Raw genomic sequence first — 23,313 nt, 5'->3', positions numbered from 1 at the left:
AGGGGTCCCAGAAGGAGAAGAGAGAGAGAAAGGACCCGAGAAAATATTTGAAGAGATTATAGTCGAAAACTTCCCTAACATGGGAAAGGAAATAGCCACCCAAGTCCAGGAAACACAGAGAGTCCCATACAGGGTAAACCCAAGGAGAAACACGCCGAGACACATAGTAATCAAATTGGCAAAAATTAAAGACAAAGAAAAATTATTGAAAGCAGCAAGGGAAAAACGACAAGTAACATACAAGGGAACTCCCATAAGGCTAACAGCTGATTTCTCAGCAGAAACTCTACAAGCCAGAAGGGAGTGGCATGATATACTTAAAGTGATGAAAGGGAAGAACCTACAACCAAGATTACTCTACCCTGCAAGGATCTCATTCAGATTTGATGGAGAAATCAAAAGCTTTACAGACAAGCAAAAGCTAAGAGAATTCAGCACCACCAAACCAGTTCTACAACAAATGCTAAAGGAACTTCTCTAAGTGGGAAACACAAGAGAAGAAAAGGACCTACAAAAACAAACCCAAAACAATTAAGAAAATGGTCATAGGAACATATGTGTCGATAATTACCTTAAACATGAATTTAAGGACGTTTAACCAACCAAAAGACACAGGCTTGCTGAATGGATACAAAAACAAGACCCATCAATATGCTGTCTACAAGAGACCCACTTCAGACCTAGGGACACATACAGACTGAAAGTGAGGGGATGGAAAAAGATATTCCATGCAAATGGAAATCAAAAGAAAGCTGGAATAGCAATACTCATATCAGATAAAATAGACTTTAAAATAAAGAATGTTACAAGAGACAAGGAAGGACACTACATAATGATCAAGGGATCAATGCAAGAAGAAGATATAACAATTATAAATATATATGCACCCAACATAGGAGGACCTCAATACATAAGGCAACTGCTAACAGCTATAAAAGAGGAAATCGACAGTAACACAGTAATAGTGGGGGACTTTAGCACCTCACTTACACCAATGGACAGATCATCCAAAATGAAAATAAATAAGGAAACAGAAGCTTTACATGACACAATAGAACAGATAGATTTAATTGATATTTATAGGGCATTCCATCCAAAAACAGCAGATTACACTTTCCTCTCAAGTGCGCATGGAACATTCTCCAGGATAAATCACATCTTGGGTCACAAATCAAGCCTCAGTAAATTTAAGAAAATTGAAATCATATCAAGCATCTTTTCTGACCACAACGCTCTGAGATTAGAAATGAATTACAGGGAAAAAAACGTAAAAAACACAAACAGATGGAGGCTAAACGATACATTACTAAATAACCAAGAGATCACTGAAGAAATCAAAGAGGAAATCAAAAAATACCTAGAGACAAATGACAATGAAAACACAATGATCCAAAGCCTGTGGGATGCAGCAAAAGCAGTTCTAAGAGGGAAGTTTATAGCTATACAAGCCTACCTCAAGAAACAAGAAAAATCTCAAATAAACAATCTAACCTTACACCTAAAGGAACTAGGGAAAGAAGAACAAACAAAACCCAAAGTTAGCAGAAGGAAAGAAATCATAAAGATCAGAGAAGAAGTAAATGAAATAGAAACAAAGAAAACGATAGCAAAGATCAATAAAACTAAAAGCTGGTTCTTTGAGAAGATAAACAAAATTGATAAACCAGTAGCCAAACTCATCAAGAAAAAGAGGGAGAGAACTCAAATCAATAAAATTAGGCATGAAAAAGGAGAAGTTACAACAGACACCACAGAAATACAAAGCATCCTAAGAGACTACTACAAGCAACTCTATGCCAATAACATGGACAACCTGGAAGAAATGGACAAATTCTTTGAAAGGTATACTTTCCAAGACTGAACCAGGAAGAAATAGAAAATATGAACAGACCAATCACAAGTAATGAAGTTGAAACTGTGATTAAAAATCTTCCAAGAAACAAAAGTCCAGGACCAGATGGCTTCACAGGTGAATTCTGTCGAACATTTAGAGAAGAGCTAACACCCATCCTTCTCAAACTCTTACAAAAAATTGCAGAGGAAGGAACACTCCCAAACTCATTCTATGAGGCCACCATCATCCTGATACCAAAACCAGACAAAGATACTACAAAAAAAGAAAATTACAGACCAATATCACTGATGAATATAGATGCAAAAATCCTCAACAGAATACTAGCAAACAGAATCCAACAACACATTAAAAGGATCATATACCATGATGAAGTGGGATTTATCCCAGGGATGCAAGGATTCTTCAATATACGCAAATCAATCAATGTGGTACACCATATTAACACACTGAAGAATAAAAACTATGTGATCGTATCAGTAGATGCAGAAAAAGCTTTTGACAAAATTCAACACCCATTTATGATAAAATCTCTCCAGAAAGTGGGCATAGAGGGAACCTACCTCAACATAATAAAGGCCATATACGACAAAGCCACAGCAAACATCATTCTCAATGGTGAAAAACTGAACGCATTTCCTCTGAGATCAGGAACAAGACAAGGATGCCCACTTTCATCACTATTATTCAACATAGTTTTGGAAGTCCTAGCCATGGCAATCAGAGAAGAAAAAGAAATAAAAGGAATACAAATTGGAAAAGAAGAACACTGTCACTGTTTGCAGATGACATGATACTATACATAGAGAATCCTAAAGATGCCACCAGAAAACTACTAGAGCTAATCAATGAATTTGGTAAAGTTGCAGGATACAAAATTAATGCACAGAAATCTCTTGCATTCCTATATGCTAATGATGAAAAATCTGAAAGAGAAATTAAGGAAACACTCCCATTTACCATTGCAAAAAAAAGAATAAAATACCTAGGAATATACCTACCTAGGGAGACAAAAGACCTGTATGCAGAAAACTATAAGACACTGATGAAAGAAATTAAAGATGATACCAACAGATGGAGAGATATACCATGTTCTTGGATTGGAAGAATCAATATTGTGAAAATGACTATACTACCCAAAGCAATCTACAGATTCAGTGCAATCCCTGTCAAATTACCAATGGCATTTTTTACAGAACTAGAATAAAAAATCTTAAAATTTGTATGGAGACACAAAAGACCCCGAATAGCCAAAGCAGTCTTGAGGGAAAAAAACAGAGCTGGAGGAATCAGACTCCCTGACTTCAGACTATACTACAGAGCTACAGTAATCAAAACAGTATGGTACTGGCACAAAAAGAGAAACATAGATCAATGGAACAAGATAGAAAGCCCAGAGATAAACACACGCACCTATGGTCAACTAATCTATGACAAAGGAGGCAAGGATATACAGTGGAGAAAAGACAATCTCTTCAATAAGTGCTGCTGGGAAAACTGGACAGCTACATGTAAAAGAATGAAATTAGAACACTCCCTAACACCATACACAAAAATAAACTCAAAATGGATTAGAGACCGAAATGTAAGACCGGACACTATAAAACTGTTAGAGGAAAACATAGGAAGAACACTCTTTGACATAAATCACAGCAAGATCTTTTTTGATCCACCTCCTAGAGTAGCAGAAATAAAAACAAAAATAAACAAATGGGACCTAATGAAACTTAAAAGCTTTTGCACAACAAAGGAAACCATAAAGAAGACGAAAAGACAACCCTCATAATGGGAGAAAATATTTGCAAATGAATCAACGGACAAAGGATTAATCTCTAAAATATATAAACAGCTCATGCAGCTCAATATTAAAGAAACAAACACCCCAATCCAAAAATGGGCAGAAGACCTAAATAGACATTTCTCCAAAGAAGACATACAGATGTCCAAGAAGCACATGAAAAGCTGCTCAACATCACTAATTATTAGAGAAATGCAAATCAAAACTACAATGAGGTATCACCTCACACCAATTAGAATGGGCATCATCAGAAAATCTACAAACAACAAATGCTGGAGAGGGTGTGGAGAAAAGGGAACCCTCTTGCACTGTTGGTGGGAATGTAAATTGATACAGCCACTATGGAGAACAGTATGGAGGTTCCTTAGAAAACTAAAAATAGAATTACCAGGGGATCCAGCAATCCCACTACTGGGCATATACCCAGAGAAAAGCATAATTCAAAAAGACACATGCACCCGAATGTTCATTGCAGCACTATTTACAATAGCCAGGTCATGGAAGCAACCTAAATGCCCGTCGACAGACGAATGGATAAAGCAGATATGGTACATATATACAATGGAATATTACTCAGCCATAAAAAGGAACGAAATTGGGTCATTTGTTGAGACGTGGATGTATCTAGAGACTGTCATACAGAGTGAAGTAAGTCAGAAAAAGAAAAACAAATATCGTATATTAACACATATATGTGGAACCTAGAAAAATGGTGCAGATGAACCGGTTTGCAGGGCAGAAATTGAGACACAAATGTAGAGAATAAACGTATGGACACCAAGGGGGGAAAGTGGTGGGGGGGGTGGTGGTAGTGGTGTGATGAATTGGGCGATTGGGATTGACATGTATACACTGATGTGTATAAAATTGATGAGTAATAAGAACCTGCTGTATAAAATAAAATTCAAAAATTAAAAAAAAAAAAAAAAAAGAAAACCCACAGATGTGTGCTGTCCAGTTTGGTAGCCACCAGGCACATGTGGCCATTTAAGTTGAAATTAATTTGGATTAAATAAGATAAAATATGTCTTCAGAAGCCACATCTCAAGTGCTAATGGCTACTTTAGAGGCCAGCACAGATATCGGACATTCCTATCATCATAGGAAGTTCTACTGGACAGTGCTGTGTAAATAATTCATTGTTGTTATATTATTGTGCAGTATATGATAGGAATGTCTGCATTTTATTTTTTATTCATAGTGAACTTTTAGATATGACCTCTGCGCAATATTTGCTTTTGTTTCCTTTCTCTGCCCTTAAGAAACCTCCATGAATTTTTATAGTGTACAAGTCTTATCTGAGTTTTTGATCAAATTTAGTTATTATGTTATATTGTAGTGAGCAGCTTGAAATTAGACTAGTTTGAAAATGTTTTCTATATTAATAATATACAAAAGTGATTTTACAAAGTTGTTGGTTTGTTTTTTTTTGTTTGTTTGTTTTTTTTCTTTTTCTTATTTAAAGTCCATCTTCTGCACAGTTCCCGTTTTTGGGAGAAGTACTGCCTATTCCCTCGTCCAACATGGAGTGTCACACTTTACAAAGTTAAGATACCCTAAATGTTGGTATCTTTTATCTTTTACACAGTTTCCTCCAAGCCTCTTTTTTTTTTTTACTTAAATAAAAACCAAATTCCTCAGGGAAAGAAGATTTTTACAAGCAATTTCGGAGCAGAATTGATTTTGGTGTGTGTTAATGCAGACAATCTGCCCAGTGTTAAAATGTTACAGAGAAAAAAACCCACACAAGCTGCCATGTTCGTGTGATCACACCAAAATAGCAGCTTGTATTTATATTTTCAGTCTCCTCGAGGTGGACTGCAGGCACACACGAATGAGTGGCTGTACTTGGTGTGTGTTGTGATTTTATTTGATGCAGGCACAGTACATGCTTGTGCGTTCACGACCAGCCTTCGCATATGCACTTGTTCACAGCCGCGAAAGTGAAAACTACAACACAAGCCGCTCTCTGTGAGTTGTCGGCAACCTGTGTGTGTGTTTCCTAAATATTAAAGAGGGGGAGAAACAAATTTTCAGGAACACAAGAAACAATTCTTCTGTCAAATGGCCTGTAGTCCTTCCGCATTTGACAACACTTAAGGTAAAAACAAAATATTGGATTCTCATGGTTGCATATATATATTTAGAAATGTGTATTTTCCCGTACTGCTCATGTTTTTGACGTGTATTTTTCTCATTTCTGTTCCATTTAAGCATGCAGATTCTTACCACACATTTGTTCCAATTTATGGGATATTTTTAAACTTTAAAAAAATTTTGTAGTATTTGAGTGAAAATATAGGTGTATTTGCTGCAGTTGTGGTGCTTTGATTAGCATCCTGGCATTCCCTGTCTGTGGAATTCGGGAGCAGTGGTCCATGTAGTGGCAGCAGAGTTACATTACTCTGAGCAGCTGACCAGAAGAAGTTTTACTTTTGAGGTCCTCCTCGTTGTAAATTACGCCAAAAATTTTTAGCACTATTTGTAGTTGTGGGTTCACATATTGATTATGAGAAGGTTAAAAAGTAAAGTCTGGGGGCGTGGCAAAGTAATGCCTCATCCTGAAACATTCCTAGTTGCCCTAGCCTGTTCAGTAGGGTAACAGTATTATCGGAACTTTCACACATTTGGAATTGACACCGCTTAAGTACTTCAAGGGTAAATGCTTTCAATTGCTTTAAAATTTTTTCTTAATTGCTGAAAAAGTGCAAAATAAAGTCTGTATTTTCAGTGTGACAAGGCCTTGCACTTAAAGTGCATATTTCTATCTACCTATTTTTTTTCTTAATTTTTCACCTTTATGGTATCAGTAAAAAGATTTTTTTTTTTTAATTTGAGACAGAGCGGCAGTGGGGTAGAGGGCTTGCTTGCTATGTTAATTCAGGGCATTGGAGAACTAGAAAGAACCTTGGATGGAAACCTCTATTTGGATGGTGACAGATACCACTCCCTGAAAGTCCAGCCTCAGCTGCCCTGTCCTCACTATCATTCTTTGATATTTCCTGTCATCCTAACCCTTCTGGTTTGTCTTCTCACCTGTATGGCGATTTCAAATTCCCACCTTCCCTGTTAGGCTCTTGGAGATTTTTCTGCTATCCTCTTGGGCTAGATCACACTCTTGTCATCACAACAGATTCCTACTTTCTTTCTGTTCACCTCCAGTTTATGGCCTGTGAAAGCTATATGTTGCTTATATATTCATTAGTTGCAAAAAACAAAGGTAGCAGAACTGTAGTCTGGCCTTTGTTATGCTTTGCCTTTTCACCTCCAGTCCTTGAGTTCATGATTTCATTCTCATTTTTCATTGGTTTGTTTATTTGTAGGTGTGTAGATTCATTTACTCATTCAACAAATACTACTTGAGAAATTACTATGTAGCAGCTACTATTCCGGACGTTGAGGATCCCGATAAGGAAAATAGTGCCTCTTCTGTTCTGTTGTAGACCCTGCGTATTTTATTGTAATATCTTCCTTTTAAAAATATCTGTAAAATGTCTGCTTTCTCGCCTAGATTTTCTTAAGTACTTAGTTTTTCTGTTTTATATCTTTCATATTCCCCAGTACCCGGCATCCATAATAGGCATTTGTGTCATTGGTAGTCATCTACTTAAGTCCTTTTATTTTGCAAACGCGTCAAGTTGAAGCTCAGAAAGAATGACTTAAGAAAATACAACTTGTGAACGGCCGAAATGGAAATAACACCTGGGACTCCAGGTCTTTCCACAGATCTGTAACATGTTATGTTAATCTAGTTTGCCTGAATTTAACGCTTTTTCAGTTCGAGAAGCATTTATCAAATTCTTTCTGTATGCAGAGCACTCTGTGGAGCGCACAGGACATGAAAGCATGAGTGTTGTCTCAAGTCTTATTCAGAAAGTTCTAGAGGTTCAGTACATAGGTACTGTTTCTGCCCTCAGGGTTCATATGTTCTAATGTAGAGTTTCTCACCCTTGGGAGTATTGACCTTTTGGACCAATTAATTCTCTGTTGTGAGAGGCTGTCCCACGCAGTGGGGTGTTAAGCAGCAGCGTCCCTGACCTCTGGCTGCCGAAGGCTCTGTGGGGCATGATTTTTAGATCTTTCCAGGGCATCAGGGTGTCTTGTCTGACAGGAGGGTTCTCTGATGCAGTGCTTTAGAGCTTTCTGAGATCTTAAAGTATTTTACATTCACACCCTTGGTTTCATCTTCAGACCTTGTTTTTCTGACTGTGTCTTACATTCGATCTTTGCCCAGAAGCAGTGTCTTAAGGCTTCATTTGTGACTAGAGAGGATGAGAAGGAGAACAGGTTGTATTTTCAAGCCCAGCAAGTCCCAGCGCCTCTGTGTTGAGCAGTTCTTCCGCTTTCCTCCTTTTCCATTCTACTGTAAATAACAAGCAGCACCCGGCAGCAGCTGCAGCACTGCCTGGGCAGTCTCCTTGGCTGGATCACCCAGTGTATCAGGTACGTTTTCAGTATTCCACACAACTAGAGGCTGCTGTGTTGTCAGTACATAATAAGGAATCTTTTCTCTCCACTTTTCTTGTGATGTTCTCCTCACTTTGATTTACGCCCTCACTGGCAGCCTCATGGGCTGTCTGGCTAATCGTCTCTTTCGGGTCCTTTAGTCTTTCACTGAGGTCTCCGCAAGGTCCTTCCAGCTGCTGTCCAGTCCTGTAGACACCTCTACCACATATTTTATTGTTTTTTTAAAAACAGCCCAGTTTCAGGTATCCAAACCTCTGTTCATCATCTATTTGCTGCATAATACATCAACCAAAATGTAATCACTTGGAACTATAATCATGTATTGTATTTCACAGTTGCTGGAGATCAGGAGTTTGGGAGCAGCTGTGGTCCTGGCTCAGGGGTCTCTCCTGAGCTTGCAGTCAGGTGTCAGCTGGAGCTGCGGTCGTGTGGGGGCCTAATGAGGGCTGGAGGACCCGTCCCTGTGGGTTCCTCTCCATGTGGGTCTCGCCATGGCACTGCTTAAGTGTCTTTTCTCCAGAGGATTCTTCCCCTAAAGCAAACAATCCAAGGAGGAAGGGCAGTGTGTTAAAGAATTGGCAGATGTATTTTTAAAACCACCACAATCCATATGTAGCTTCCCAAGTTTCCCAGATGACCTTTTCCATTCTGTCCAGCCGGAAGGGGAAATGTGGATGCGGCCTGATGGGGGCTGAGGGAAGTGTGAATTTTGTGGTCACATGTCATGGCCACTCCCATCCCAGTGGCCACAGCTCACTGAAGAGGATGCTGGGAAGTTCAGTCCTGCCGTGTGCCTGGACTGAGGAGAAAGCAGATTTGGTTGAATAGGGGGGATGGTGAAATCATCAACCAACGTAGGGAGGACAGGAATAAAAAATATGTAGTGTGCGTCCTTTCATTTTATATCAAATTGCTCCTCTATGGTTTTTGCGTGATTCTTTTTTTTTTTTCAGTTTTCCTTTAATAAAACAACAAACCAGAGAAAGGTATTATAGTTATTTTGGTGTTTAATAGTATTCTAGGGAGTTTTCATCTGCTCATTTTAAGTTTTAGATGGACGCTGGTAGTGAAGTTCTGGTTCTAAAGTACCGACATAGCATCGGTTATTGTTCCTTCAGGCCCTCCTGTGCTGCTCCATCCTCCTGCGTGACTATAAACCTTCCCCGAGGGCTTTATTTTTTCCCTTGGGGCATCTTATTGAATACTTGCATCTTCAGTAATTCAGCTGGGCCCAGTGCTGTGTCTGTTTTAATACTTCTAATTACCTAATTATGTACTATTATGCAGTGACAAAGCCCTTTGTCATTTCACTCTTTTCTTAACCCTTTTCTTGCTTAGGAAATGTTCTTTTTGTCTCTTTGTTGTCTGAGGAACTCTCCATCATAGACACCCCAGATATTTGCCTAGCTTCCCTTCATCCTCTGTCTGTGTTATGAGCGACCACAGCCCTGTGCGAAGTTTCTACGTCTTTCCAGTTAGCTCCCATCAGGCACCTGGGTTCCTGGTTACTGGGTCTGACGTTGTTGTTTAGCTGTACTCCATCCCTCACCTCCTGACTTGTTCCCATATGCTGCAGTTGCATGGGAAGATATCCAAAAGGCAAATAGAATAGTCTGGTTATCATAACCTACTTTCGTGACAGAATTAGTGCCATTTATCATTCATAGAGCTTAGATGTCCACAAGCATCCATGAGTAAATATAATGGAAACCAACTATGTTTTTCAAAATTATAGTGATCTGTACTTCAGGATAACTAAAAATTGACAAGGGTAAATTTTTCTTTACATGGGTAAATTTTTCTTTACATATGTATTTTAGATAATAATGAAAGAAAAAAGGATAGAGCTGTAGTCTTGCCATCTTACCACCTCTAATGAATTAATACATCTAGGCAATGATCATCGATCATCACAGAAAGAGAGAGAAGCTAAAAATGTATGCCTCCTGATGGAAGTACACAGTACCATCTGTACCCGTTAGCTATTGCTGCATTGTAAACCACCCCAAAGCTTAAAAGAACAGCAGAATTAATTTTGCTGATGAATCTCCAACTTGGGTAGGGCTGAGCAGGCAGTTTGTCTCTGTGCCACATGGTGTTGGCCAGGCCAGCTTGAAGGTTAAGGACTGGCATCGTTGGAAGATGTGTTCACTTTCCTGCCTGGCTGTTGAAGCTGGCTCTCAGCAGAGACCTCTGGAGCTGTGGCTGGAACGCCTCCCCACGGCCTCTCCTGTAGCTGCTTGACTTCCTAGCAGCACAGCGTCTGGGTTCCACGATGTGTCCGGACGGAGAGGCAGACAGAAGCTGTGTCGCACCGTCACTTGTGCTGTCTTCTCTTTGTGAGAAGCTTGTCACTGAGGACAGCGCATCTGCAGAGGGAGGGAAGTTAGGCTCATCCGCCTTTGTGTGGGAGGAGTGCCAAAGAATTCGTGAACATGTACTAAAGCCACTGTGCCACCCATGAAGGTTTTTGTTGAAAGTTGAACCTGAACCTGATGAAGTCTCTAGACCTACCTACCAGTTTATAGGAAATACAGCGGGGGGATAGGAATGTGTTACGTAACAAAATGGAGGAACAATAAGTAAAATTCAGAATGTGGGAAGTTTCTACAGGGTTAAGAGCCTGCTTTCTTTAACAAATACATTGTAAGAGGGAGAGGGAGAGAGGAAGGAAGGAAGGAAGGAGATGAAGGGAAGGAAGGGAGGGAGGAAGAAAGGAAGGAAGGGAAGGAGGGAGGGAGGGGCAAGTCTATGGAGTAAAAAACTCTTAAGAGATATATCAGCAAATTGCAGTGTAAATTCTTGGATCTTGATTGAAACAAACTGAAAGATTTTTAGGGAAATTTGAACATTGATTGTATATTTGATTTAATCAATCGATTATTTTTATTAGTTATAGTGTTAAAGTGGTGCTATGGTTATGTTTTTAGAGAGTCTTTATCTTTTGGAAATACACACTGCAATATTACAGGTGTAGTGATGTCTCAGGTTTGCTTCAAAATGCAACATTGAGAGAGGAGGATATGTAAAAAAAAAACAACTGATTAATGGTGAAGCTGGGCGATGGCTACACTGCAATTCAGTCTACTATTGTCTCTTTATAAATGCTGGAATTTATAATGAAAGATTATAATGAAAAGATTATATATGAAAGATTTTAGATAATGAAAGATTTTTTTAAAACTTAAGTTGAAAACTATACTGCCTATGAATGTGGGGTTATTTCAAGATACAAACCAAAACGCAGACAGCAGACTTTTATATCTCTTGATGTTAGTTTGCACCGTGTAAAATTTGTCTATTTAATACCTGTACACATCTTGAGAGAGAAACTCCTGCATTTTAAATATTGATCAATTAAGTTAAAACTGAATTATCACCTTTTTTTCCATCAGGTAAAAATGTTCGATGGTATTAGTCTAAATCACATCATGGAATACTTTAATATTAATTTCTCTTTGCTTTTTATCTCTATCAGAGTTTCATCCTCACCTGTTTACCATCTCCACTTTCATTTCTGGGCAAATGCAGGAATTACTTCTCTTGACTTTCATTTTCTAATAATAATTTAGAATTTATCTTCAGTTCCCATTTATTGTGATTCTTTTCTCCTTTTACTTTCCTATCAGATAGTTTGGCTTGAGTGAATCATAGATGTCTCTAGCTTCAATCCTAAATTTTTTTTTTCTCTATCTCATATTTAATGAATATACTACCATTTCTCTTTTTTGCGTGAAATTGTAGAGTCACTATTGATTTTTCAAAATCTTCACAGTTGTTGACTCCAGCCTCGGTCTGTATTCTGTGATTTTTGTTATTGTCTCAAAACCAGATTTGCCTTTCCAGTGATATTCGGGTTAGACTACTGTTCAAATTACCTGCCCTGAATCAACACCAGATGTCAGGGAAGCTATTTTGAAACTTAAAACCTATCATCAAAGCTGCTTATCACTATTCCTAGAGAACCTACTCACTACTTTTCTCCCTTTTATTTCTGATTCCTATAGATGGAATGCCTTTTCACTTGAAGCCTGTTAATATGAAACCAAGTATTTGTTGTAGGAAATATGTTATTATTCAGGTATATTCATCAACCTTGTGACCTAGGTTCTTCTGTGTAACTCTAAACTCATGGAATTTTACTTCAATGCATATCTCTGACACATTGTTTAGCAAAGCAGTTGGGAAGTACTGCTAACCTGCTAACTACCCAGATATACTGGAGCAGGTATTAATCTCTCTGCTTCCGTTCTCCTTACCTGTTACCTTCTGAACTGGACTCTTTCAGCTTATAACTTCTCTGAATGTCATCTCTTTTTCCAGCTTCTGAAAATACCATAAACTTTTGTTTCTTTTTTGGAACTCTTCTGAAATCTTTCCCATGTTACCTGTTTGATGCTATGGATTCTTCATCAGAATTTGGAGAACACCTCACACTTTTCTAAAAAAGAGGATATCCTGAAACTTCCTAAATTGACCCTTCAGCATTGTAGACTAGAATTGTGGATGGTGTGCCATCACATAGGTATGCTCTGCCTGCCTAATACGCGTTTTCAGTTGATTGGGTATTTGCTAAAAGTGGGTAATTTAAATTATCTACCTGCAATTTGATTCTTGTAGCTCTCTAGTTTTTAGTCTTGCGAGTGGTTAGTATGCATTTAAATGAAACTGTGAATTGATATGTAATATAATTTACATTTTTAGTAGTAAGGTATTAAATTCTTACTTTATATAGTTCATGGATATTTGTTACAAAGTGAATGTTGTAGGTTTTAGTACTTTCTCCCATAGTCCATTCAGATTGCAGTGACTGTAGGGAATTTGGTGGTGCCAGTGTTCATAGACAATTTCCAAAGCATAGTTATGGAAGGGGACACACAAAATCACTCAGCCGTGTGATCTGTCCAGATCCTGGGACAGGAAGCCTACTTCACGACAGGGCTAGATTTAAGTCATCTGATGAGGAAGGAGGGGAAACGATTTCATCTCAGAAGGGTTACTCTGTTTTTACTTTAGTGACTAAGTTTTCCCAAGAAATTTCTGTCCAGCATTTTATTAACTACTTACCTATCTTTCATCCTGATTACTCTAATTTGGGATATTTGACTATCTAAAGGTTTTAGCAGCTTTCTTTTGTCCCAAATAAGTCATTTAACAAGTTTTTCTGTTTCTTTCCTGCTTCAGTGCATTTGACACCTTTCTGGAACTTCTTTGGCTTCTAAGATATAGTTATTATTCTTGCTCTGAATCTGCTTTCAGGTAATTTCTCTCCTCTTTAGGAGCTATGGTCACGTATGCCTAGTCAGACTGCTGAGCTTGAGTTTGGGCTGTCTGGAGGGCCATCACATTAAGATTTATGCATGGACTTGAGATGACCTTGTTCAGGCCCATGGACTGTTGATTACCGGCCCCCCAAAGAGAGGCTTCCTTGCTGGTAGAGAACAGGTCAGATACCTGTGTCTGGGGACAAATTGTACATCCAAGGGAATTTCAAGCAAAAGTCAAATGAACAGATGAAGATGAAACAGGCTGTAATTTATTATAAAAATTAGGCCCAGGAAAGAGATGCTTCACAAACCATTAGCATAGTCCACCCAGGATCCCAGCCTGAACTGGAGAGAAAGTTCTGACTCTCACGGGGTGCCCGAAGAGGATCAGAAGGAAGCAGAAAATAGCAGAGGTCGCCAGAAATAGGAAGCAGTAAACCATCAGAATGTGAATAAAACAACCGTTGCTGCCTTTACGAGACTAACGAAGGAGCATTTTTCTGTTTCCGTGATGCCCTGTGCCTCCGTGCTCTAGGCGCTCCTCCTTTTCAGCCTCTTGCATATTACATATTCTCATGTTTTCTAGTTCCAAAGCCACCTCATTCACATCTTCATCACCTAAAGTACCAGTACTCAGAGACTAGCCATCACCTCTCTTCCTGAACGTCTGCTGCCAGGCGCTGTTCTTGGTGCTTTCACGTTATTTCATCTTGATCACAAGATCAGTATTATTATCCCTACTTATAGATGAGGCCGTTAAGCAGCCATTTACTCAAGGTCACACAGCCAGCAATTATGCAACAGGAATCTGAACTCCGGCTTTTCTTCTCAACCTCAGTATAATGTCCTCTTATCTCCTTTCTGCACTCTCTCCTCCTGCAGGCTTATTCCCACTTAGAGTTACTCAAATACTGTCTTCTTTGGTACTTCCCTGTTCAGAAATGTAGAGTCGCTCTGTTGCTTTTCCTCAGTTGTAAATACTGCATTCAAAGCTCTTTTCTACACCTCCCACCTTTTCTTCTGTCCTGTTGTCCTGCTGCCAAGTGGCAGTACTTCATGGAAGTATTGATACTTTCCTTTTGCATTACTAATACCATACAGTGCTCTACATTTGGAATACTTTTTGCCTTCTGTGTCTTCATAGCTTTCCTTCTGATTTGGTTACTTTTCCCACACATGTTCCATGTTCCTCCTCTCCTATAAATTCTTGTTCAAACCTTTTGTGATTGAACCCATTTGACTGCTTATTTCTAGATGGCATTCCTTCTTCCCTTATAGGCTTGTCTCTTGGTATTCATAGGAGATTAGTTCCAGGACTCCCGCAGATACCAAAATCCATGGATGCTCAACTCTCTTGTATAAAATGGAGTCATATTCTCATATAATCTATGCATATCCTCTCATATACTTTAAATCATCTCTAGATTTCTTATAATACCTACTACAATGTAAATGCCACGTAAATGGTGGCTGGCATGCTGGCAAATGCAAGTTTTGCTTTTTGGAACTTTCTGGAATTTTTTTTCCCCAAACATCTTTGATCCATGGTTGGTTGAGTCTGCAGATTCGAAACCCAGGGATCCACAGGGTCGACTGTATATTCACTGTGTATTGCACTGCTCTGTATTTGCTCTTTGGGTTGTTGCAGTCGTAAATTCTTGCATTATAAACAACTATATAAGCTCCTTTCAGGTGGATACTCTTGCCCTTTTGTATTTCACATTACCTCAAAGCACCTGGTAGAATTTTTGATCCAGAAATCATTTAAGCAATACTGACTAACTCGGTCCATTTGAAGTCTATGTTTTAATCAGATAAAACTAATGGTGTGGTCATGTATAATAATTTAAATCATGATATTTGCATCAAAAAAAAATAGGATAATGATTTTTTTTCACAAAGTTGGTACTTACAAAATCACAGTATACCAAACGGGGTAAAACAGAGCAATCCCCACACCAAATGCACAGGCTATGATTTGTTTTGCTTAAAAACTGTTATATTCATCATACATATGATGACGTTTACATATGAAGACATTTGAAATATGTAGATGTTGAAGGGTATCCAGTAGTTTTCCTTTTTCTTGCCCTTTTTTCTTTAACACATGAGTCCCACCTATGGCATAAGTTGCCTGGCAAATACAGACTTGTACTAAAACCAAAAGCCACCCATGGCACCTCTCAGAGATGAGAATTTGAGGGTAATTCTTGGAATTGTGCTAGTCGATTTCAATCCTGTGTTTTCTTTTTTCAGGTTTCCTGAAATGCAGTTTTTCCAACAAGAAAATGTGAGAAAAATTCTTACAGATGTTCTTTTCTGTTATGCTAGAGAAAACGAGCAGTTGCTTTATAAACAGGTAATGAAAATATCGTACAGGTGGCATCCATTGACTCAGAATTTTCTATACAGCTTGACAAATGATAGAGCAATAATGTAGCCTTTATTGTATCCAAAGTTGCATCATAATAGTAAAGCAATCAAAGAGCTGCTTGTCAGCTGCATGGTGAGAAAGGTAAGCTCATTGACGCACATATGCTTCTTCCTTATTATAAGACATTCCACCAAATTGTCTTCTATGAGGCATTCAATCTTTGCTTTCAACTTTTGGGAGTTTGTTTATAAACAGCATCTTTGAAGGCAATCTAGTAATAAAACTTTTCAGAGTTGTATATATAAATATTGTTTCTAAGTACAGCATTTATAAATATCTGGCATGTCATGTAGAGAATAATCAAATGTCCTTTTACTCTTCAAAATCTACCAGTAATATAACTGCAGAAAGTTCCTTTAAACTTTCTGAAATTTATATGATATTCTTGTGATCTTGATGTTTAATTCATCTCGTTATTAAAGAAGATTATTGGATTATGTTTATTCTTTTCAAAATGTAAATTTTTTATTTAATACATAAAGAAGTATCTAGGTTTGCACTTAACCTTATGGGGTTCCAATAAAAATAAGCAAAGTTAGATATTTTTATGTATTTCTCTAAATGCATATTAAATGAGAATTCAAACTATATTAATACGTTCTCCAACAATCCAAAGTTATGACATCTAACTGATGACAACCCAAATTCAGTGTAATATAACAGAAAACACCTGCATGGTGAGAGCAGTGTATTTAATTTGAGAGAAACTTGATTCGTTTAAAGATAGTAAATCAAGTCATATTACAGTTGTCCTAAATAACGTATTTGTTATTGTATACATAGAATATCCAAGGGAACTAATTTTATCTTAGTTTCGATACTAGTAATATGTCTTTATATTAATTACATGGTGATATTTAGCTTTTAGAATGGGAAATGGAAAAATATATCCTACTCATAATGGCAACCAAAACTATAAAATGTCTAAAAATAAATGTAATAATATAGAAACAAAAGCTATATGAAGAAAACTATAAACGTTATTGGAGCAAGAGTTGAATAAATAGAAAAGTGATAACGTATTTTTAGGTGGGAAGACATTAAGTAAAAATATTACTTCTTCCCAAATTAATATATAAGTGTGTTATCATTCCAGTGGTAGTCTAAGTGAGAGATACGGTTTTTAAAAACCGGGCACAGTGATTTTAAATTTCATGCCAAGAAGCTTTATAGTCATTTTAATGGTGATAACACAGCTTAGTGGTTAAGAGCACTGGCTCTAGACTCAGATTCCTTGATTTGAATCTCGGCTCCAACACTTTAAGTAGCTACCTTGTCTTAGACAATATACACGTGTAACTTTTCTAATCCTTAGTTTTGTTGATGAGGGCAATAATAGTATTGACTTTGTAGAGTTAAAAACGTGTAGTGCTCATTATGAGTTCATGTTGGTAGCTGTGATGGTGATCATTGCTACAGTCAGTATTAAATATGTTGGAGCTGCCACAGAATTCAGGGGAAGGGGAGAATGGCACAGGGAGGTCTGAAAAGTGTTATAAATGTTCTGTGATCAAACCAATGTGACAGTAATGTGGGAACTGAGAAATAGATCAGTGGAACAAGCTAAGAACAGGTTCAGTTGTAAATGAGATCTTCATATAAGATAGGACGTTTTCTTTCAATGGGAAAAGGATATTGACTTGCTGTATTTGGCTTTCCATATAAAAAAGATTAAATTATACCATTATTGGGAGAAGAAATTCCAGACGGAGTAAAAATATAATTATAAAAACTAAAATTACATAAAAATTCTGGAAAAAACATTTAGGAGAATTTTTTTTTTTATAATCTCAGGGTAGGAAAGGTCTTCCCAAGCAAGACAGGCTATTCAGGTCAGATATAAAGTGCAAAGACCAAAAACAAACCAAAAAGGAGACTGGGAGAAAATAAATCTCAATCAATATAGGATTTTTTGGAAGCAAATAACAGAAAATTCCATTCAGAATGACTTACAGTCTAAGGATGTTATTAACACACTTTGCAAGAAGTCCAGGGGCAGAATGGTTCCGCAGCATTTGTTAGTTCAGTACCTCAGGCTCTTCACCAATGATCCAGGTTTATTTCTGTTTTTCTCTTCTCCTCTTCTCATTGTGTTGGCTTTTGTCATCAAGCCTGTCTCCTCAGTGTGCCCTCTTCTCTTTCAGATATTTGGAAATATCTCACAGTAAAAGATTTGATGATAACGAATCAAGTCGGAATAAAATTATCCCAAGTTATACATTTGTTTCCCCTTTTTCTTTAGAGAAAGAAAAATCTAGATTCAGGAAATCTTATAGTAATGGAAACAAGTTCCATGGACAAGGAACAAAAACATCGTAACTGCACCGTCCACCGTTTGTGAGGCACGCAGCCCACTGCCTTTGTGAGGAAGACTATAAACAGATCAGGCTCTTGATAATTTAGACAAAGTCTATCAATTACTGAATAGGAAAGTATTATTAATTTACTCCTGGGTATCACTTTCTAAGATTTAAATTACTCCCTGTACATGTTAAAAATTCTATAGATTCTTTACAGAGGAATAATCCCTTGCTGTAAAAGGACTGAATATTTGAGCCAGATCAAATTTAAGAAAAAACCTTGCGTTTCATCACAAGCTGTTAAAGCTATTATTGTGTACTAGGTGACACCCCGTTTAACATCGACCATATTGTTAATAGTTATGGGATTTTATTGAATTAATGAGACTGTTATCATGTAGTAGAATGTCTTGCTGAGTTAATTGAAACTGCAGAGATTATATAAATGGTATTAATGAACTTTGACTGCCTGATGCCTCAGCTTTAATAAAGACTGCTTGGTGGGCTAAATGAACACAGGCAGATAAAAGAACAGGTTCAATTTTGTGAGCCTACAGGCTGTTGATGAGGAAAACTTTGTTACCTTTCTTTTCAACTGGCATGAGTTTGGAGTGCAGAGACTACTAAGGATCCAGCAGGGGAAAAGGCTGTAAGCAAGCAGAAATGCTGATGGTGTGGATGGAAGCAAAATCCACATTTTGGGAACCAAGAAGTATACCGACAATACATTCTTTTTCATTATGCTTTGTCAGATTTACAGCACATTGAATTTATGATCATTCTTTCCAGATAGTTCTCTTCCTTTAAAGATGTCTATTTGCTTGCCACTTGTAATTATTAATCAGGTTTTTACTAGTCTAGAATTGAGAGTAAAACCAGTAATCTCTTACAAGTCTATTCGAGAAAAATATCCCTAGTTTGGTTGGAAGTCAACACTGAATGTGTAAAAGATTGTCTTAATGGTATTCAGGGGACTCTTTTAATTTCCATTATACAAAAAGCACTTATTTATTGATGGGAAATGTTGAAATATAATTCAGGATGATTCTTTTCCATTTTTCATCTTATCGTACGTAGTTCAGCTTTTACCTTTGTGTTGATAAATGAGACATCTACCCCTCACTATATTGAGTGGAAGCTATTTCATTCATTCAGTCACTATGCAGTGAGCACCTTGTATGTGCTGAGCCTGTAGGAGGAGCTGGGTTTGTCTACGTATGTATGTGCATGCATATACACATATGTATCACTTGTCCCAGTTTATAACCTACAGTACTTTTGTGCTCATTTTATTATTGTGTGTCTTGCTGTTTAGACTGCAGGCTCCATAGTGGTCAGGAGTTTGCCCACTCCATTCACTTTTGTGTTACCAGCACGTCATAGGTAGTTAATAGATAATTTTTGGAATAAATGAAGGTGAATGATGCATGAGCACATGGAGAATCTGGAGAAAAGAGTGTCACAGAAACTAGAGGGAAGAGAATGTTCAGGGAAGGTGAAAAGATACATTTAGACAAGAACCGTTTCGTATTAAACCAGCCTTAATTAGTTAGAAAACATACTGCAGGGAAGAGTTCTATTCAGAAGATCACTGCCGCCACCACCACCAACACCAACAACCAAAGCCTAGTAAGAAACCTAATAAAAACTATGCAGTTCCACATATTTTTGGATTGGAAGATCTGGTGTTCTTAAGTCTATTTTCTTCAAGTTAATTTTAATGCAATGGCAATAAAAATTGCAGTATTTTGTTAAGTGTTTTATGTAACTAAATTACATTTTCATTTGGATGAAAAGATGTTAGAATAGGCAAGATAATTTTGAGAAAAAGAATAGAAAATATGGGGAAATGGAGTATTTTACAGCTCAAGTCATTACAGTAGTAAAGTTCCTGTTAAGAGTATATAAACCAATGGAATACCAGTAAAAACTCAGAAAAAAATGAGAGCTAAATATTCAGCTTATGATAAAGATGACATTTCAGAACTCTTGGGAGAAGATGGATTATTCAATAAGTGGTGATTATTCAATAAATTAGTTTAACACTTTGGGAAGGAAAAATACATATTATTCTTCAGGGCAAAATTAAATACCAGGTGGGTAAAGAATTAGCTGTAAAAAAGAAACCTGTATATTTAATCTAGTCTCAATATGAGGAAGGTCTTTTTGGCATAAAAGCAAAATAAGAAATCATGAAAGATGATTTATTGATTTGACTGTTTTAAAGTATACAGCTTTACTATGACATAATCAAAATTAAAAGGCAAGTTATAAACATGAGAAAGTATTTGTAACAAAAATAACTAAGGGTTAATTTCCTGAATTGCTGAAGAACTATTACAAATCATCACGAGAAGGGAGACTCTTCATTAGGAGAAAATGGGCAATTCATTAAATAAAAATGGCCACTGAAATCTTTGTGTTCAACCTCACTAGCATTTAAATAAGTTAAAACAACTATTTGACTGTAAAATTTGACAGGATTTTTAAAAAACACTACAAATAAAGGTGAGGGTATGTGAAGTGGTGATTTTTATGCCCTAAAGTGAGGGAATTATTTCTAAAGGGCAGGTTAATTATATATATCAAATGTCTTTTTAACTCATTTACCCAGAAATTTTACTTCTAGGGACTTTATCCTAAGGAAATTATCAGAAATAAGCAAAAAAGATTATTGCAAAGATATCTATCACAGTTTTAATTTTTCTTTCTTTTCTCTTTTGGCCTTCCTTCCTGCCTTCCCTCCTTCCTTTTTGTTTGTGTTTTTGTTTTAGATATTCTGTAGTTCTGTGCAATAAGTAACTATTACTTTCATGATTAAAATTATGTCACTTGGTCTTTGGGATAATTGAGATTATTCTAGAAGAATAAACCCCTCATAATGATTTTAAAGCACATTAGCAACACTTAATTCCATTCTTTATGGGTGTGTACCAAGTTCTTCTAAGGAATAGTCTTTTCAAGATTTGTTTAGTAGGAGACGGTCACCTAAAAAGATTGAAGTGATGTGTGGTAATTTGTCCCAAATCACAAGTAAATTGTCAATGGATCATAAATTATTTTGTAAAAATGTAATTAAGTCCTTCTCATTTAAGGCTAGTGATAACTTATAAATGAACTCTGACAGAGTTTCCTTTTGTATTACTTTATGATAATAACTAGTGTCCTACGAACAGCACAGAGCTGCCAGACCATGCAGAGGTCCGTGTGGCTGTCCTTCCATCACAGGAGATTTTGTCTAATCCCACTGGCAAAAACTCTCTCATCTCTCGGATTCAGTATTTTATTGTTATTTCCTGTAGAGGCGGGGTTTTGTCTTCTTTTTTTGTAAAAGATCATCGTAGGCAAAAGGAAAATAGTGACTCACTTTAAGAGGCAGAAAAGAGTACAGTCCATTTTTAACTTGCTAAAATATGTTTTCGATGCCTAAGTACGGAAAAAAATCTCGACTAACAAGGCGGGTCACTGATGTGGAATATCTTATTTCCTCACAAGAATGGATAAATAATGGATTTTTATAATACCCTTTGAAAGGCAACTTAGTAACTAATATACCTTTTTGTTTCTATGCCTATGTATGTAATCCACAGGTGAACACAATATAAGGAAAAAGAAAGTTGTATTGGTGAAATCACTAAATGAGTTGAAAAGTAACCTTATAGTTGAAGTAGACAGGAAAAAAGAATGATGGCCATCTTGGCTTAAACATGTTGAAAATCGTACTTTAAAAACTTTGTTTTCTCTCATACCTGCTAAAGGTTGTTTCTTTTATTATCCAACATTTCCAGCTAGCTGACTTCAGCTCTTCCTAAATCTACAGACATCCTAATTTTGAGCCATTATATAATGAAAACATTGGATGTAATTTCCTTAGGTCTACAGTTCTTAGTTGCCCTTCTTACTGCAGATCTTTACACTGTAGCATATGATTATAATTTGCATAAATGAAATTCATATTTATGAGTACACATCCTGAAGCAACTGACAGGTGCAAGGTTGTCTACCGTGCCGATTTATTGTTTGTTGTGTCATTTAAAAGAGAGCTGCTCTCCATGTTTTAAAGAAGAATACCTGCTGTGGTAGAATTGGAGTCAAGTTCTAAAACTAAATAAAATCTCACTTTGTAGGTTTTTATGTTTATGCTCTTCTGTATAATACAAAAATGCCTGGGGCGGGGATCAGCTGCAGAGGCTCTTAGCTGAGCCCGTTCTGTCCACCAGTGGAGTCCGGACACGCCCCCGTCCCTTTCTCTGGCTCTATTTCAGGGCATGCACGAGCTGTTGGCTCCAATGGTCTTCACCCTCCACTGTGACCACCAAGCCTTTCTTCATGCCAGCGAGTCTGCACAGCCAAGGCAAGTTTGTATATGAGCTCCATCTATTTTGTCAGCCCTGCTGTAATCCTTTTTTAACCTCAACACCTTTTATATTGAAGGTATTTTGTAAATTGTAAACATTGGGTTGTGTTTCACGTGCCTGATTATTAATTCCGCTTAATAACTGTAATCCCATTTCAGCTATGGGGCAAACTTGGAATTCTAAATATCTTTGCAAGTCTTAGAGCTGTACCAAAGGAAGACATGTAACTGATGGATCAAGAAGAGGAAATTTTTGTTGTAATGGCAAAGTGCTGATGATTGTTAATATTCACACGTTCTATCCTCCAGTGACCCATTCTTTCACAGTAAGCTGTAAGAGAACCTCATGTGTGAGATATTTTGTCCTCACCAGACTCAGTTCAGTTCATAAATAGAACAGTCCCCCAAAGCACCCCAGTATAAAGAAACAAAATGACTTCTCATGTTTTTGAGATACAATTACTGAAGTTATTTGCTGGAGATAATAAATTAGTATATCCTGTATTTAACTTAGGCCGATTGTTAGAATTTATTTTCTAACTTAAGATACCCTAACTAGATGGGCCAGAGAGGCAGCCGGGAAGCATCTTGGGAATGGAGAGCTGAGGGATTATAAAACTTCCTCAGGAATATTCCACAGGCTAGCCTCTCTCTGTGCCGAAAATAACGGATTAACATATAATATTTCATGTGTTTATCTGTATGATCTTTATTCATCAAATGTAGCCATCCATTTTGCTGAACATATATTAGGGCATTTGTCAAATCAACTTTTGTTCACTATATTGTAGATTAGTATTTTCTAGTCCCTTTGAGTTTTTCTAATTATACTAAATTT

The 23,313-nt window shown here is 37.2% G+C and overlaps 1 protein-coding gene across 5 annotated transcripts in view; it reads left to right on the top strand.

The window, feature by feature from the left end:
- The window catches only part of TBC1D5 (TBC1 domain family member 5), a 542,652-nt gene that overhangs the window by 291,436 nt on the left and 227,903 nt on the right, over positions 1-23,313 (top strand). For all 5 annotated transcript variants that reach the window (XM_061194718.1, XM_061194716.1, XM_061194717.1 and 2 more), the window contains 2 exons: positions 15,641-15,743; positions 22,384-22,472. In XM_061194718.1, coding sequence (XP_061050701.1) covers positions 15,641-15,743; positions 22,384-22,472 — 192 coding nt within the window. The remainder of the gene's footprint in view (positions 1-15,640; positions 15,744-22,383; positions 22,473-23,313) is intronic.

The sequence above is a fragment of the Eubalaena glacialis genome, chromosome 6 (genome assembly GCF_028564815.1).
Source record: "Eubalaena glacialis isolate mEubGla1 chromosome 6, mEubGla1.1.hap2.+ XY, whole genome shotgun sequence".
In the NCBI taxonomy this organism is placed as follows: domain Eukaryota; kingdom Metazoa; phylum Chordata; class Mammalia; order Artiodactyla; family Balaenidae; genus Eubalaena; species Eubalaena glacialis.
This window is presented reverse-complemented; position numbering and strand designations above follow the sequence as displayed.